The 19,566-nt window shown below is 37.8% G+C and overlaps 1 protein-coding gene across 2 annotated transcripts in view; it reads left to right on the top strand.

Annotated features, from left to right (window-relative positions):
* The window catches only part of TTC27 (tetratricopeptide repeat domain 27), a 146,365-nt gene that overhangs the window by 4,921 nt on the left and 121,878 nt on the right, over positions 1 to 19,566 (top strand). For both annotated transcript variants that reach the window (XM_081068552.1, XM_081068553.1), the window contains exons 4-5: positions 4,790 to 4,930; positions 9,182 to 9,284. In XM_081068552.1, coding sequence (XP_080924678.1) covers positions 4,790 to 4,930; positions 9,182 to 9,284 — 244 coding nt within the window. The remainder of the gene's footprint in view (positions 1 to 4,789; positions 4,931 to 9,181; positions 9,285 to 19,566) is intronic.

The raw sequence follows: 19,566 nt of genomic DNA, 5'->3' as shown, positions 1-19,566 counted from the left end.
AGTTACATAAAGATCTTTTCTGGCAAATCAGCAAATCTGGAAATCTGTTAAATTTTGTTGCAGGTGAGTTTTGCTGCTGAGCTTAAGAACGGTTCCCAGGGGTGATTTCCTTTATATTACAAATGCTTTCTTAAAGTGTCTGGCACAGAGGTCTCCATGGTGATAACAGTTCTCATTATCCATATACGAAGATAATACTATTGACCTGCATCAATACATCATCAGTAGAGCTTGCAGCTTGAAGTCCTCAAGAGTTTTTGAGCACGTAGCACAAGGCTTGGTGAAGGAAGGACATGCTCTAAAAAAAAATATGGAAAGTTTGATTTATCTAGCTAACTCACAGGTCTTGTACATAGCTGTTAATCTCTCAGCCTGGAAAAAGGGCCCCATAGCATCCAAAGCTTATGCAACAAAAGGGACCTATTTACTGTTACCTGGTTTCTCAGAATTGGAAATAACAAATGAAAGGGGAATGGAGTTATTAGAGATAAGTATTAATAATTTGATGGTAGATTGGAAAGAGAAGCAGTATAAAAGCAGCCATAATCTGAAAGCCAAAAGAATTAGCTCTGTATACATCAGTTTAGTGAGTGACTATATTTTATCGCAGTAGAATAATTGAAATTCATAATGTTGACCCTAAATCAGATTAAAAGATCTTCTGCATTTTATGGCTAAGAAGGGAATTTAATTTATACTTTACAAAGATTTCCAGCCAATATAGTTAAAATAAAATCCCAAAGATTATGGCACTTAAAGAGATATGCTTGAATTATGTAGAAATTTGTTTACATGAAACATCTCATTCCCTTTCCTGTATGTATGAAACAGTTTCTGGCTTCTACGGCCCTATAGTGTAGCTTAGAAATCCACTAAACAATGAAAGTCATAATATTTACTGAGCACTGATATGAGATTTAAGTGGTACTTAATTAACATGTGTTATATTGATTTGAGGGATTCTATTGATGAAAAGTTTGAAGCTGGAAGTGGTGAAAGGTTTTATAGCTGGGGCATTGGAATCCATATTTTCTGGATCCAAATCCAGTACTCGTTCTGCTCGAGTTAGAAGCACCTGTAAAGTCATGAGAGACTCAGAAATATTGAAATTAACGAAGAGATTTGTAGGATGTGAACTTTGTCGGAGAAGACCTCTTAGTTGAGAGTGGACCCTGAGCCAGAACCTGCAAGGCGGTGAGGAAATGGAGAGGTAGAGAAGAGGAGGAAATACATTCTAGGTGCAGCCACATGAGCAGAAGTTTAGAGGGCAGAAGTGTGATATTTGCGGGCAAGGGATGCTTTGAACCTGTTGGAGTAGCAGTAAAAGGTCAGACTTGATGGGATTCAGGCCACATTGTAGAAAAGTTTGACTAAGGCCTTGGTGTTAAGTTTTTTGTTTTATTAGAATTACCTCAGACTTCCAAATAAAGCATATAAAATGTGTACAGTTAAATAATAAAATCCTTTGTTCCCACCATCTCGCTTGAGAGAGAGAAAAATACTGGCCTGGTAGAAAAGAGCTTCCTGGCTGCTGTTCCCCAGATGTGGAACCCCTGGCATTGAGGTGGCTATGTGGAGCTGGGGCCACTGAGAGCCCTTGAACTGGTCTCTTCTGGCTTAGCAGCCTTCTCGTTACCTAGAGTGCTCCCCAAATCATACCATCTTCTACATGTGCTCTGACTTGGAAAAGGTTGGGAAATACTGCTTTAGAAGGTCCTCTGTGTGTGCTTCCTGATAGCATACCCGGCCCGCCTCTCTAATGAATCACTCTTCCATTGCTTTTCTCCATAGTTTTAGCACCACTCTGTGTATCCCTAGAAAACATACTATTCTGCCAGTTTTTGAACTTTATATAAATGAAACCAATTATATATTCTTCTGTGATTTGCTTTACTCAATGGTATATTTTTGAAATTATACCATTTATTTTTACTGTTGTATGGTATTCCAATAGTATGACTGTACAACAATTTTTTTATTTCTTCTATTCTTGATGGCAATATGGATTGTTTCCATTTATTTTTGCAATATATTATGTACACTGCTATTAGGAACACATCTTCTGGAAATGATTACAGTAGTTTCAAAGCACAGCATGCTTAAAAAATGATAGTACTTGTTTGGTGCAGTGTGCTAAATGGAGGAGGCTGTTTTTACTGGCCCGAGGCTATAGTTGGGCTCCCCAAGGGCAGACGGGATCAATATTTCAGCATACTTGTAAACCCTTCCCAGCCCCAAGTGGGGAAGTTCTGCTGTAGTTATGTGTGTGAGTAGAGTTGCTGTGCCCCAGGGTATATGCATGCTCATCTTCGCTTGGTAATGCCAGGTTGTTTTTAAGAGGATTATATAATTTATACTCTTTCCCAGCAATCTGAGGATTTGGAAGATGGAGTTGAAGTTTTTAAACAGGGAAGTATTTTCTAGTTTTCATTTTCCTGTGCTGATTCATTTTTCATAGTTCTTGTGAGGCACAGATATTTATGGTCATGGAGTATAGTCACCAAAGCCTAATTAATTTTCCCTGCTTCTGACGTATGGCCTTGGCATTGTCTGAACTGTTTGTGACCTCTGGTGCTAATCAGCCCCAGAGGAACAGCATGAATGGCCATGTCTGAGCAGGGGGTCACCTCTCACACATCAAGGGTGATCTCTTAGTAATCTGATTTTATATGAAGTTTATCTCAGGCTTCCAGATGTTGAATTTTTTCACTATTATGCTGTTAAATATTTGTTTTTATCTGTCTGATGCTCTCTTGACTGAGGAATTGTTCTTCAGGGAGTTGTAACCTTTGCATTGTCAGTTTTTATTGAAAATATAAACAGTCCTCTTTAAAAATGGATCATTTTCAAAACCTCTGGAAGCACATTTAAAACTCAATTGGAAGATCAGTGTTATATGACAGGGGTAGGCAGAGGCTGATTTACTTAAGCAGAGATAGAGAAGCATTTAATTTTTTTCATGAAGATCCAAGAGCAATACACTAGGACATATATTTATTTACTGGTTTATTCATTTAGTCACTTATTTATTTCTTTTATTGGCCTTGTTAATACCATCTCCAGACAGCTTTGAGTTGAAGAAAAGGAGGTTTAGTGACCAAGCCCTGGCTGTGAGTATCAGACGTAATAATTTTCAGGTAGTATATTATGGGCTGTCTCTTTGTATAATTTTTAAATTTTTTTGCTCTACTAAATTATTTGCTGTTTATCTTTAGGGATTTCATTTAGAAGATAATAATCAAAATTTGTGCTAAAACAGGTAGACATATTTCTCAATGGGACTAGAATAAGAATTATTTTTCTTAAAGGCATGTCATATCCAGATTTTAGGAAATAAAGATCGTTATGTTCATCCCAATGACCAGATGATTCAGTAAAACGCAGGTCCCGTTGGGCACATTAGGTTGGGAGGTTCATGTGAACCTCCCAATTTCTTCTCTTGAGTTCCAAAGTCAGTATCTTCACGTGGGTCCTCAGTACCTCCATGTGGAGGTCTTATAAGATACCGGATTCTTTGCGGCCAGACTGAGCTCACAGTGAGGTTCTCCAAACCTCTTGTAGTGTCCATGTGTCACTTACCCACACCAGCGCAGTATCGTGTGTCAGTGAGAAGGCTAGAAGTGGTCCGTGCCCTGTCCGTAGGCCTTCCCAGTGCTCAGCACAGCCCTGACCTTGCTGAGGGGCAGGAAGCAGGAGAGAGATCTATGGGGCAGGCTGCGAGGGGTGGTAGGAAGAACACTGGTTCAAGAGTCGGAAAACTTGGGCTGTAGTCTCTTTTCAGACACTCACTTCATTGTGATGAACTTTTTTGCATCTGTTTCCTCACTTCTAAAAATGAGGCAGTTGTAATAACTTCAAAATAGTTCCTTAATTATTGAAGTTTTGTTTTTTTAATCTGCTCATGGCGAAGATAGGAGATCATAGTAAGCTTCATGTATGGTTTGGTAGTTGTCATTCATGTTAAATCTTCCTCTACTATACTTCTCAGTTTAATTTAATCCTTGTAAGAACTCTGTGAGGTACAGGTTCTGTTATTTCATTTTATAATTGATGAAACTGAGGCTTCAGTTACAAAATTGATCTATGCCCACAAACTAGTAAGAAGCAGAAAAAGGACACCATCCTGTGTTTGTGAGATGAGAGCCCATATTCCTAACAGCTAAGCACTCTTGCGGTGTTCTGTGGCAGCTGTCAATATGATGCAGTCCACATTTTAAAAACACAGATGCCTTGTCTAGAGTATAAAGTCTGTGTGTAGTTGAGGAGTGGATTTTTCACAGGTATCCCTTTTTTGCAGCTTTCTGTTCCCTCTGTTCCATGGTGTGTGCCTCCTCAGCATTTGTATGACCTTGTTGTTTGGCCTGATAGTCATGATGGAGAAGACATGTTTTGTAATGACATTTGCCAGCTAGTGAAGCATTTGGGAGGTGTTAGTATTTAACATAAATACTTTAACATAGGGATGCTTTTTATTGAAATGATATTTGTTGTAAGTAAATCTATAAAGTCATGATCCCTCTTCAATACTAGCATTTTCTTGCGTTGCCTGTTCCTCTAAAGTACAAGCAGATGGATGGCTATCTGTCAGAGCAGGCTGGATATATAGATCTCTAAGGGCATTTATAATGTTAGGAGTCTGTCCAGTGCCAATTGCTGTGTAATAGATCAGTGCCTTTGTTCAAGCTGGAGTAACTGGAAAATATGCATTATTACGAGACATATAAAGATTAATAATATTTTGTTAAATTATATCATCTTAGAGCTTACAATTTCTCTTTTTTTCCCCCAGGTCAAAGGACTGGATGCAGTTGTTCTGAGTCTGCTCGTTCTAGATGGTGAATCAATCTACAGCCTGACCTCGAAGCCTATACTGCTGCTGTTAGCACGAGTTATCCTAGTGAATGTAAAACATAAACTGACAGCTCTTCAGGTGAGGGAAGAAAAGGCACCGGGACAGTCATACCCAGATGTGACCTGTGTGCTGATTAGCATCAGACTTTAGTGTTATGGTGACATCATCTTGATACTTCTGTTCTCTAAGTTGTCTTCTAGGTACTTAATTTTAAAATCTGATGAAAATAAGCAAAAACTTTCTCCTCTCATGAGATTTATCTGGTATGAAATGAGATTATGTAAGATTTATAAGATTTAGTAAGATTAATCTTATTAAATAAGATTTAATAAGATTGCGTATATGTGTGTATGTATGTATGCGTGTGTATAAATGTTCATTCCCTGAATCTTAAACATAGGTTTAAAAACATCCTTCATAATCTTGTGTGAATTTCATGTAAGGATAATGAGCAATAGACAGAATTTTAGCACTATTGCAGTGGATCTTAATTACTGTTTCCTGGCTCACATCTGATTTTGTTTCATTATTTGGGTTGGATTGAGTAGAGCATTTGTTGAGTATCTGTTACATGGTATCTTTAGGTCACATCGATTAGTGAGAAGAAGCCCTCATACTCACAGAAAGCTAATAGGCAGTAGGAGGTGACAAAAACCATGAGGGAAACATAAGGGCCGTCTTTGGAGGTTTGGTGGAGGTGTCAGCTATGGTTTGTGCAGTCTGTTCTCACTACTCTGTCTAACTGTTAACCCTGCATTGTGGTGTGAAAGCAGCCGTCGACATGTGAAGGAATGGGTGTGATTGTGTTGTACCAATAAAGCTTTATTTATGGACACTGAAATTTCAATTTCATATGCTTTTCACGTACCACAAAACGTATTCTTTTTTTTTTTTTTTTTTAATGAGTTAAAAATGTGAAAAGCTATTCTTCTTGGGCTGTACAAAAACAGGTGGTGGGCTGGAATTGGCCGACAGGGTGGAGCTTGCTTATTCTTGTTCTGATTGTTGCAACTTGGGGACACAGACCCTATACTGCCAAAGCAAATCTAAAGTTCATGTGAACCTCCTAATTTCTAAGTGTTGGCAGGAAAATTTTAAGGAACACAGTATTTCTATGGGAAAAATGTAGACTTGGTTTGTACTGTATGAGGACTTACTTTCGTCAGTATTTAAATTTAGACAGAGAAGAGTTAAGAAGGGAAGTAATGTCTGTATTAGCAACTCTCATGAGCGATAGGATTTATCTGGATTCCGTTGCATGAGAAGCATTTTTAGTAGATGTGTTTCAACATGTCCTAGCAGGTATAAGATCTTATCTTTTATTTTTTACAGTGACATTAGTTCGAATAAAAAAAATTGTCCCAAGTGATCTGATTTCAATGGTCCTATGGACCAACTCATACTTGGCTCCAAAGAAAGTATCATTGAGGCATGAGGCTGCCAGATGGTGTTATTTTCTTCCTGTTGAGACTAATGGTCATCAATGAGTGAGTGATACAGTTTTAAGTTTTGTTGGTGGAAGATGTTCATCAACAAGTATGTCAAGCATCCTATGAATAAAGATACACACGAACTATCAACAATTTAGGAGAACAAGTTAAGCTGTGAACGGCTGGTTGTGGAAGTCATACTTGGCAGGTTTGGAGAGATAGTTACCTGAAATTCTTGGTAGATGCTAAACAACTTTTGACTTCAGCTTAAAACCCTGTTTGCTTATTCTCCATCACCACACAAAGAGCATTCTTTGCTGAAATCTTGCCTTTCAATTGACACATTAAAGTTTTTTTTTTCCTTTGGGTCTTGAATATATCATGCTCTAAATGATGATGTTAAAGTGACTACTTTGATGAGTGAAGATAAAATGATGAAGCATCACATACTTATCCAAGTTCATTTCAATCTTTTAAATTAGTTTTGAATAAGTTGGCTCCTAAGAAATGTATCAAATTGTTTATTATGATTTTTTGTGGGACAGTAAAGGATGATGTTCCCCCACCCTCTGATCTGTGAGTATGTAGACTAGTGTTAGTAATATGTAAATGTTGAGTGAAAAGAGTCTTGGCTTTGAAATCAGACCAGAGTCTGTCTGGCTCAGCCACTGAACACCTGTGTGACCTTATGCTAGTTAATTTCTCTGAATATCAGTTTCCTTATTTATAAAATGGAATAAGTTTATTGGGTGCCCTTCGAGTGCACCGATGCTTCTTCCCTTCTAGGAGGTTGTTGACGAGTGTGACTTCTCAGACAGGGCTTTCTGTAATAAGTTCGACAATCAGGAGACAGGATCTAGAGACCATCTAAAAGCAAGGCTGCAAGTTTCCTTTTTTTTTTTTTTTTTTTTTTTTTTACTAAGGCCTCAAATTTTCTATTAAGCAAATTGTTGGCAAATAGAAAAAGATGTTTTTATTTTTCTAGTAGAAAATAGGCTATACTTTATTTGTTTCATACTCCCCCTTCTATGGAAGGAGTTTGGGTTAAGAATTAGTTTACAGATCTGATTTTTAAGAGTTCAGCATCTTACGTCATATGTTTTCTTAAAAGGGCAATCTCTTTGGATCTATCTAAGTTCCCATGTCTAGAAAAGGAAAGAATACGCTGCCAAACCTGACTCACTTATTGCTGACAGCAGATAAGGAACAGATAATTGATATGTAGACTGACTTCATTAGCTTTGCTGATAGTAAAAGAATGAGGCAACACCTCAGGGAATTAAATTAAAGATGATGTGAAACTTCTTTCTGTTAGATAATTCTACCTTTACTTACATGGACTGTGGAAACAGCATATAATTAGAAAGGATTTTGTCATAGAGTCAAAATTCATTTGTGATTGCATCATTGCTGAGGCAGTTATGTGTGGCAGTTTAGAAGGGAACTAGGCAGATTTACCCCTTAATCAAATGCAGAACTTCAAGTAAAATAATGCTTTTAGTAATTAAGCATGATCTCCTATTACTGTGTTTTCCCCAAAATAAGACCTACCCAGACCATCAGCTCTAATGCGTCTTTTGGAGAAAAAATTAATATAAGACCCAGTATTATGTTATATTATACCCAGTCTTATAGTAAAATAAGACCCAGTGTTATGTTATACCTGGTCTTATAGTAAAGTAAGACCGGGTCTTATATTAATTTTTGCTCCAAAAGATGCATTAGAGCTGATGGCCCGGCTAGGTCTTATTTTCGGGGAAACAAGGTAGAAGGGATTGCTTTTTAAAAAAAGGAAAATTAATTTCTTAACCTTCATGCAGTATAATTCAACATCACATAGTTTTAATTAGATCCAATGCATGATCATACTTGATACTTTAATGAGTCTATCAACATACTTATTGTCTAACTGTTCACACGCACATGCATAGAGGAAGAGTTAGAAAAATATGAACCTTTGTCATGGATTTTTCTGGGGAAGGAGGACGGCCTGGAGGCAGCAGGAGAGAGACTCTTCACTGTTTGCTTCTGTGCTGGCTTGTTGTTCAGTGTTTTTCTTTTTTTAAATAAGGATGTACTGAACAAGTAAGAACAGGTATCAGAGAAGAGAGGGAAAGCGACTGTGTTCTTAGCCTGTGCGTTAGTCAAGGCAATGCAGTTTCTACCCTCAAAAAATGAATGGACCAGGTAGAGTGAGAGACCTGAAAAACAATGTGGTGCCAATTTCTAGGAACAGTGTAGGAGTTCAGAAGTGAGAGACCAGTGGGTGCTGCGCTAGTGGGACAAAGCTTCACGGAAGAGGTTTCACAAACATGTGGAAGCAAGGCATTTCTTACTTTGTAGTTTGTGCAAAATACATTGCTGTCAGGAGAATGCAGAGATGAGTAAGACATGATTTTTCATCTTGTTGGATGGATGGCAGGTGACACTGAAAGCTAGGGGTGCCATTCATGACTACAGTGGAATGTGTTTGCAAAGGGAGGTACAGATAATGTGCTGGAAATGCAGACGAGGGGACGTGTCACCCCACAGGAGGTTCTTGTGGGAGGCCTCTTAAAGCTGTTGGTACTTGGGTTCTGGTGCTGACAGTGTCGCAGCAGAGCAGGGAGTTTGCAGGAGACATTTTAAAGGAGGAGATGGTGAGTTCAGAATGGCATCAGGGAGCCCAAAGGGCTAGTAAGACAGGCTTTGAGAGAATAGAAGGGAGGGGTTATTCTTGTGGAAGACAGAAGCAGCTTTGGGTATTATTACTGAAGACGTAGCAGTGGATGGGTAAGCTTATGGAATAAGTTCAATTTCAAAAGTGTTAAAAAAATTCTAAAAATTAATTACAATTTTATGTAAATTTTTTCCCCAAAGTGTCCTTTTATTTCAACTTACATGGTGCTTTCTTTTCTAGAGCTTGCCATGGTGGACTTTGAGATGTGTGAATATTCATCAGCAATTACTTGAGGAACGCTCACCTCAACTTTTTGCTCTTGCTAGAGATTGTATTGATCAAGGTATGTAGCAGGTTTTTGTTTGATGTGCTAGGTGGCTCCATTTTAATTTCTTGGCCGACACATTCCTTTTTAGCTTATTTTTTGATAGATAATAGTGACGTTATTTGACGCTGTTTCTCTCTTTTTCTGGAGATAGAATGTTACAAATTATTAGGATGTCAGATTATAGAAATTCTTTTTACCTTTGAGTTTTTAAAAAAGAAACCACTATCATTTCTATTACCTACTTAGAAAGAATGATTTGTTCTGTATAGATCACCATGATTTTTATCACAAATTGCTTAAAGGTATTTTAATATTTTATTATTTTTTATTGTAACATATAATGTACATATAGGAAAGTGCCCAAAATATAAATGAAAAGTTTACCAAGTAACTGTAAACCACACCCATGTGAATGCCTCCCACTGCCTTTGTTGCAGATGCCCCTTGTGTTTCCTAGTGAAGCATTTGGAAAAGGAGGTAAAATCTTGACCGCCTTCACACTTGGTTTTCCTGGGCTCCTGGAACAACTATTCTTGGCAAAAGTTGCCAAACAGGGGCTGGCCGGGTGGCTCAGGCGGTTAGAGCTCCATGCTCCTAACTCCGAAGGCTGCCCGTTCGATTCCCACATGGGCCATTGGGCTCTCAACCACAAGGTTGCCAGGTCAATTCCTTGAGTCCGAAAAGGGAACTCGAGGTGGGCAGCGCCCCCTGCAACTAAAATTGAACACGGCACCTTGAGCTGAGTTGCCGCTGAGCAGCCGGATGGCTCAGTTGGTTGGAGTGCGTCATCTCAACCACAAGGTTGCCGGTTTCGACTCCTGCAAGGGATGGTGGGCTGCGCCCCCTGCAACTAGCAACGGCAACTGGACCTGGAGCTGAGCTGCGCCCTCCACAACTAAGACTGAAAGGACAACAACTTGAAGCTGAATGGCACCCTCCACAACTAAGATTGAAAGGACAACAACTTGACTAGGAAAAAAGTCCTGGAAGTACACAGTGTTCCTTACTAAAGTCCTGTTTCCCTTCCCCAATAAAATCTTTAAAAAAAAAAAAAAAGTTGCCAAACAAAATAAACCCAAACCATATTCTTTTGTATTGAAAGAATACTTAAACACAAATGGGCTTGGGCTTGGTAATGAGCTTCTGAGTTACAGAGAAGGGATTTGACTTTAGGTGTATCTGTTTCAAAGTCCACACTCCTTTCACATACAAGAGTATGGAGTGAATATGTATGTGTGTGTGTGTGTAAGAGTTGGGGGGAGTGGAGGTTACCATGGCTCTGGGGGGAGAAGCGGTGATCGGTACTTGGTGGAGGTAGCGCATTCACGCAGGCATAAGATAACTTTTGTGTGTGTCCTTGTGTGAGTGAGAGAAGCTCCTGTACTTTTCTGGAGGCTGTTTACTTCAAGGCTACATCTGTGTAGTAACAAGGGAGGTCCAAGTACACCACAGGGGACATTAATTTGTGCAGTAATAAAATTACTAAGCTCGGTGATCAGTGAAAACTAATTTCTCAATTTTTATTTTGTTCTAGGACAGAAATACATAAACATATACTAATATTAGATAGAATGAACATCTATACATGATTCCAAAAGACAAAGTAAGGGAAATACTCAGTCTGTATACTAATTGATTCATTTATGTTTTTTATATTAGGACTTAGTTTATATTTTTTCAGGATTTTAGGTAACTTAAGGCTTTGGAACAAGCAAGGGCATTTTAGACCAAACTTTGTATATGTAAAAATCTTTATTCTGACCTTCAACTTCATATATTAAAAAAAAATTTATTCTGCCACGGAATTTAAACCTATTTGTATATAATAGCAGATCAGTTGTTTTATTAAATGTAAGAAATTTAATTTTCTTACTAAAAGAATATTACTTTTCTATACCATGATCTTTCTTAAATAACAGAACTGAAAAGCAGTCTATCCATTTGCCTGCAGGAGTTTTTGGTTTAATGCTTTCGATTACAAAAGTTTTTTATGAGCAAATTTAGCCACTGAACCATCTATATTTTCACTTAGACTAGAAGCAACTCTCTAGGTGGTGAGCTCCTTGAGGACTGATTTTTTTTTTTACACTTGTTTCTACTTACCATAGTACCTAGAAAATAGTAAATATTTAGCACATGATTGTTGAATAGTGATAGCTAATGTTTACTGAGCTCCTTCTGCATATGCTTTTTAGGGAAGAAGTTGTAGAACTCCCTCCTTTTGTTCTCCATCTTGATTGCAATTTTTATCTGAGCTACTTCCTGTATAAGTGTTTTTCAGAAAGGTGAAATATTATAAAGGCTATGAGAAAATTGATCTTACCCAGACACCATATGGGACTTTGAATCATCTTTTAATAGCATTGACGAGGTGTAGAGTTCTCTGTAAAATGAATTATAAAGTGGGACATGGAGAAAATTAAGACCTGACGCCCCATTTAGCAGACATGGCTTGTCCTCTTTCTATTTTCAGTGAAATGAAAAATGTATGTACAGTAAGTCTGCCCCCATTCATGCCATTGCATACAGAGGGTGCCAAAAAATGTATACATATTTTCAGAAAGGTAAAAAGCTTTTAAAATTGTAATAAATACATACTGATAGCAAAAGATGTATATAAGTCGTGTATACATTTTTTTGGCACCGCCGGTATATTTGAAATTAAGTGAGATACACTCTATAAACAAACTTAGTTCAAGGAAGAAATAAGAGTGGGGATAAGCTTCTAGTTTATGAAATTGACTAAAGTTTTGAAAGCCGAGGATGAGCTGAACATCATTGATAGTAATAGGGAAAAAAGTTGATTTTTCCAGAGGATAGTGAAAGCATTTGGAGGAGGATGGCATCAGGATTTAGCCCACTATTTAATTTTGAAAAAAGTTAATTACATTATACTGCATATAGTATACAGTTTCCTATACTTTATTATACTTCTATGGAAATGAACAAAAAAAAGGGTGTCATTGGGAGTTATTTTTTGAAAAGGAAATCAAGTTTGATGCAAGAGCTGTAGGAAAAGTCGTGTTTTTTCCCCTTTATACCATATTATATAAATCTGCATGAATGGTTACATCTTTACCACATCTCTGACTAATATTTATAATGATGACCTTTTATTAAGAAAAGAAAAAAAATACCATCCTTATGTGCTATTTTAAAAGGTAGGAACCATAATGGTGTGTTTTAGAGAGAATTATATTCAAAGAAGTAAAATTAAGTTTCCAAACAGGAAGGGTTAACAGAGATCTGGAAAATATGACTTTTTTAAGTGACTCATTCCCCAAGTGGTCTCAGTTCCTTTCTGCAGTGTATTTCAGCATACTATTTGCTTTGCTTTGCAACTAAGAATTTTTTATGTTGCTGTTCTAGGCTAATCAACATTTTTTATTTTATCTAGTCATAAATTGGTCCATTTTGGATATATCTAAATAGGTCTGCAGATAGTCTTAAAGTGCAACATTTCATGAACAATTTTATTTTAAAAAGTGTTTTGTTCTGGGATTTGACCCAAATGTTGACCAAGCAGTCAGTTATAACTGAAATACTATTCAGTGTCCAGAGAAGAATATTATATTTGAAATGTTGCCCTTGAAGGATCATCAAAAAGTTGGCAGGATTTTTTTTTTTCAGCCTATGAGACAGCAACGATTTTATGAACAACTTTGTGTTTTTGTCCAGGAATGTTACATCAGTACAGTGTAGTGGCATAGAGCCCATCAGAATGTCAGCATAACTTTGCTGCACTGATCACATCTATGAAGGGAGTAAGTTAGCATCTTGAAAAGTATGTCGTCCCTCAGCACCATGGAAGGCACACTTCTGAGGTCACAGTCAGGAAACTGTGATTCTCTAAATACTGCGTTAGGGTACATGACCATTTATTGTAGGATCCGATACTGAAAATGTGTTCATGGAGTGCATGAGGCGTGATTTGTGGTTTAGCTATTTGAAGATAAGCTCAAGGAGAAGTCACCGTCTAAGAGAAAACAGGTTAAAATGCTGTGTCTGAGAGTTCCGTTGTGACATCTTCCGCATTTCTGTGACTAGGGTTAGATCGTTGCCACATCGAAAGAGTTGTTCTCTTGGTTACTGATGTCTGCACTGATTTTTGTTTTTATAGTTGGCTACTTTGGAATGACAGTTATTAAATATGCTAAATATGATAATCTAATAACTATCCATATTTGTTTTAACATCACATTAACATAATCTCATGAGAAGAGATTTTGGTTTTAGCATATGTTTTAAATGTTGACATTTTGATCCAGAAGGTCATGAATATGCATTTCCATAGAGTACCTATTAATTTGTTAAAATAATAAATGTACTTCTATTGGGTCAACATGCTCTTCTTGGTATTGAAACCTTGTGTCATCCAAAGCTCAGAACTTTGTGTTCATAGTTGATTCGTTGTTTTCTATCATTCTGCATATCTAGCAGCCAGTTCTTAAATCTTATCAGTTCTTCCCTAAGTTTCCCTAAATCTCTCCTTCTTTTCCATTTCTACAACTTTCATCCTAGTCCACTTCTGAAATCCTTCGTTTAGAAAGACCCTGTAGAGATTCTCTTGTCTGGCTAACTTATTTACAAAGAATTGAGAATCAGAGCGATTGCCCAAGAGCCAGAACTATCATCTGGAGTTTCTTACTCCAAATCCTGTTCATTCTTCTTTTCATTACATTTCTCCAAACTGGTCAGTAGGGCAGAATTCTAGTATCTAATAACAATAATGCAGTTAACATTTCTATAGTGCTTACTCCATGCCACTCCACTGTTCTAAATCTTTAAATGTATTAACTAATTTAATTCTCATAATTACTCTTATGAGCTGAAACTGAAGAGTTGACATAAGATGGGTATAGTGTGCTTTTTTAGAAAATAGCTTTTTTGAAGTATAATTATCCTATAGTAAGACCTGTTTAGAGTGTACAATTGATGACATTTTACATACGCATGCACATGTGACATTACCACAATCAAGACAATTAACAGATCATAGTGTTTTAAGATCTGTCATGTGGTTCCTATTCTGACATTTAGTCCGTGTGTTTCCTCAGGTAACTTACCTAACTTCCAAACCAAGGTTCTCTTGGAAGACTTTTGAGGTATAAAATAATGTGATCCTTTGTAGGGCCATCCTTCCACCTATTCTAATGCTGGAATCTACTGGATAATTGTGTCCAGAAAAGCGATCTCCTTCTTCCTTGAGCCCTTTCCAAGGTGATTTTTGAGAAGGAGCCCTTTCCATGGTAGGATCCATAATTCTTATAAAGTGATTCCTTTTATTAATTAAAAATATCTGCTATTCTGCCACAGTTGCTAGCTAGAGCTGCTTATCCAGTATAGTGGCCACTAGCCACATGTGACTATTTACATTTCAATAAAGTAAAATAAGTGAAATGAAGACTTCAGTTTCACTAGCCACATTTCAGGTGCTCAGAAGCCACTTGTAGTTAATGGCTGCCATTTTGGACAGTGCAGCTATAACAGTTTACCTCATCATAGAATGTTTTATTGGACAGCACTGCTGTTGAGCAACAGAGAATGACAGGCTAGGTCTGTCCTTCCTACTGCGTGGCCAGCCCTTCAGTTACTTAGGGCTGCCATCATTATCTCTTCATGTCTGAAGGGTTGCACCTCACTTGTGGGCACTTTCTTGGCCTTCGTTCCTTCTCCCTGTACATCAGTGCTGGATTGGTTTTTCTAAATATCAATTTCATGATGTCATTTTTTTTTTTTTTACTAGGAAATATCTTTGATTATTCCCCATTTTATCTTTGACTTTCTGTTGCTTTCCGAATTTGATATTTAACAAAAAAAAATTGTTTTGGATGTTTGCCATATTTGAGTCACTGTGTTAGGTGCTGGAGATGTCCATGAACTCAGTGGGATAGGGTCTAAGATACAGGTAGGAAAAAAGAGCATAAAGAGGAAGGGATGAAGGAAAGGATGTAATTAGTCTAAACTTGAGAGATTGGCAAAGCCTTCACAAATTGGCTGTGCTTGCACTGACTTTTGCAGAATGAGTAAGGATTGATTAGGTGGAGAAGTTGGAAAGGGAATATAACATGTACAGAGAAGAGTACAGAGATGTGAAGCTCCTTTGTGTGTTTGGGAATTTTAGTCATTTGGAATGGCTGGGGCAGAGTGTGAAGAGCTGTATGTCAGGCTGAATGGGTGGGTAAGAGCTAGGTTCCTAGGACATTGATTTCCATCTTGTTGGTGATAGCCATCAAAGGGTTGTTGAATATTTGTTCCCTCCAAGGATATTTATTGCACACTAACTATGGTAGGTGCTAGGCATACAGCCGTGAACAACACACATGTGGACCCTTGTTTTTTGTGAATCTTACAGTCTAGAGGTGAAGTTGTAGCCAAATTCTACCCATCTTTCAAGGTCCAGCCCTTCTGGCAATGTTTATTCAACCATCCTACCCTTGTGGATTTCCCCTCTTTGGTACTTATGGCCAATACTACACAATTTCAAATCAAATTAACTGTGTATTGACTAATGATTATATATCTTTTCTTTCTAGCTTTTCTCCCCCCTCCCCATCCCCTTCTAAGGAGAGAGCAAGGCTTAAACCTTGTTGTAGGATCTAGCACAATTCTAAGCCTATATATAATCATTCAGTAGATATTGATTAAAAGTTATGAGATGTAAGAGAGGGAAATAGTTGGGAAGAGGAGAGAGGCAGGAGAAGGCTGGAAAAACCACAGGAGGCAGCAGTAGGAAACAAAACTTGAGAAGTATGGGGTAGAAGAGAGTTATTTTCAGGGGAAATGAGTTGGAGTTGGCTAGCACTTTCCTGTTTAGACTTGACAGGCTGTGTACCTTTCTGGTCTTTATGGCTTATATTCATACCCTCCACCCAGCTATCGAGAATTTTATGAAATTTCCATTTGGTTGGCATTTTACTTAGAACACCAGGGTACATTTGGCCAAGAAAATACAATCTTCTTATTAATCTCAAGCATTTATCTAGTAATTTTATAATTCAGTTATTTCTTCTACTTTTTCCCTCTGGAATAATTATTACTTTTAAAAAAATTTTTATTGGGGAACAGTGTGTTTTTCCGGGACCCATCAGCTCCAAGTCAAGTTGTCCTTCAATCTTGTTGTGGAGGGCACAGCTCAGCTCCAAGTCCAGTTGCCATTTTCAATCTTAATTGCCGGGGGCGCAGCCCACCATCCCATTCGGGAATTGAACCAGCAATCTTGTTATTGAGAACTCTGTTCTAACCAACTGAGCCATCTGGCTGCCCCACTGGCAGCTCATTGCTTTCAGTCTAGTTGTGGAGGGTGCAGTTCACTGGCCCATGTGGGAATCAAACGGCAACAGTGTTGTTAAGAGCTCGAGCTCTAACTAACTAAGCCATCAGGCCACCCCTGGAATTATTTTTTAAAGAAGAATTCATCCTCATCAAGTAGGGCTATTTGATAACCCTAGAATATACTTCAAGCAAGAAAGGCAATATATATTCTTAATTATTTTTCTTTAATTGCTAATAGTTTAGGATTTAAACAAATGGAAACACAAGCACTTCTAGTTGCAAGTACAGTGTAAAGAACTCCCTGCCCCCAACCATTTAAAATAAGTGGCTGATGTGATGCTCCATCACCCCTGCATACTTTACTGTGGTTTTCCTATACAACCACAACACAACCATCCAAATTAGGAAATTAGCAGTGATACATTACCACTATTTTATTACTACCATTCAAGATTTGCTAGTTGTCCCAAAAATGTCTAAAATGATCCAATTCAGTATCAAGTTTTCGCTTAATTGCCATATCCCTTTAGTTTCTTTCAATCTGGAAATATCACAGAAGTTATGTTGTTTTCCTCATTACATCCTATCTGATAGTACACAATTTCATTTTGTCTCATTACCGATGAGTAACTTTGGTTACTTGATTAAGGTGGCATTTGCCAGTCTTCTTCACTGTAGAGTTACCCATTTTCTCTTTAAATTAAAAAAAAAAATTTAAAACAGCTTCGTTAAGCTATAATTGACATACAGTAAAATAGATATAATTAGTGTACAATTTGCAAAGTTTGCACATAAGTTTATACCCATGAAAGCATCACCACAATGGAGGTAATGAGCATATCCTTTGTCCCCAAAAGTTTCCTTATGCCCCTTGGGAATCACTTCCTCTCTTCTCCTCCTTCCGCATCTCTCCTCCAATCTCCTCAGGCAGCCACTGATCTGTCCATCACTGTACATTAGTTTGCATTTCCTAGAATTGAATGAAAATGGATTCATAGAGTCAGTACTCTTTTGTTTTTCCCTGGCTTCTTTCACACAACATAATTATTTTGATTCATCCAGATAGTGACACATAACAGTAGTTCATCCCTTTTAATTGCTGATTAATAGTTGGTTAGAGTGTGAGCTCTCAATAAGGTTGCTGGTTCATTCCTTTTATTTCCATTATAGGGAAATAGCACAGTTTGTTTACCCATTCATTTGTTGATGGAAATTTGGATTACTTCTAGTTTTTGGCTATTACTCTTTATAATTAATTAGTGTTATATGGCGAGGTACTTAGAGAAGCCTCCTATTCTTCACCTAACTTTGAATTTATGCATTTATGTATTGATAATTAGTATGAACTCGTGGATTCCTAATTCATTCAATGGATTATAACTTGTTACTCCCTATCATTTTGATGCTCAAACTATTCCAGGTTTGGCCATTGGGAGGTTGTTCAAGCTGGCTTCTATGCTGTTTTGACATATCTTTGAGCACTTCTTTATTTTCTGACATAAGGTGTTTTAGCCTCATTTTGTATTTCCTTGCTCCAGCCCTGGACTCAGTCTTTTCTCCAAGGAGCTCTGGTTTCTTTTAAGGCCTTTCAACAGACATAGCTAGAAAGGATGTATATGGGCGTACAGACACACATATGTACATCTATGTCTATATATTAAAACCATGAATTTACATCATCTTCAATTCCAGTTCATTATTGCAAGGTTTATTCTAATCTTCGTTCTTCCAAATGTGTAACTCCCGTCTCTGACAGTGAAAACCCAGGCTCCCATTATCCTCAATAGAGGTACATTCTTCCCCTGTGTAATCAGACTCCCAGCCTGGTAGACTGTTCCTTCGACTCTAGCCTCGACTCTGCAGGCTCCTCCCTTGGCTCTGGCCTCATGGGACACACAGCTTAGTCCTTGACCTGGCTCTGTTGGATGCTGGGCAAGTCCCTGGCCCTGTCAAACACACCCGTTGAGACCCCAACTCCAAACATACTGGTCTCGTCTCTGACTGATCCCCAGCCTCAGCAAACCTCTGGGTGAGCCCCGGGTTTTGCAGACATGCTGGCTGAGTCTCTGTCAAGCCACCACGCCTGATTTTGATGAACGCATAGCTTGTGTCCCCAAATTCTGCAAGCACTCCAGATGAGGCCCCTTTTGAGACTTGTTTCTAGCAAACACATTGGTTGAATCTCCAGCCAGGACCAGGCCCCAGCAAACATGCCTGAAGACCCTGACTCTGACCAAGGAGCTCCAGTTACAATGTAACCTTGCAAAGTGTTTCTATCCTTGATTGCTATCTTACCCTTCTTTTCTTAAAAGGAAAATCTTGTTCCTAACAATGTTAGCATAATTACTTGCTTTATTCTACATATAAAATGTTTCAATGGGGAAAGAATAGTCTTTTCAACAATGATGCTGGGGCTACATTCACAAAAGCTAAATTGAAATAGGTCAGACACCTAAAGGTAAGAGCTAAAACTATAAAATTTTTAGGAGAAAATATAGGCGTCAATCTTCATGACCTCGTTTGGCAACGGATTCTTAGATACGACACCAAAAGAATGAGCAACAAAAGACAAAAATAGATAAATTAAAATTCGTCAAAATTTAAAAACTTGGGTTTTAAAAGATACTGTCAAGAAAGTGAAAAGACAGTCCACAGATTGGGAGAAAATATTTGCAAATCATATGTCTAATAAGGGACTTGTATCTAGAATATATAAAGATCTATGATAACACAGTAATTAAAAAGATAAATGACCCAATTGAAAAATGGGCAAAGGATCTGACTAGACATTTCTCTATAGAAGATATCCAAATGAACAATAGCACGTGAAAAGATGTTCGATATCGTTAGTCATTAGAGAAATGAAAACCACAATGAGATGGCAGTTCACACGCACAAGGACGGCTATAAATTAAAAAGTCAGATAATGACAAGTGTGGTTGAGGATGTGGAGAAGTTGGAACCCTCATACATACACTACAGGTGGTAATGGAAAATGGTATCACCACTTTGGAAGACAGTT

Source organism: Rhinolophus hipposideros, assembly GCF_964194185.1.
Source record: "Rhinolophus hipposideros genome assembly, chromosome: 12".
NCBI classification, from domain to species: Eukaryota; Metazoa; Chordata; class Mammalia; order Chiroptera; family Rhinolophidae; genus Rhinolophus; species Rhinolophus hipposideros.
Note: the sequence above shows the minus strand (reverse complement) of the source record. Positions and strands in the feature narration are given on the sequence as shown.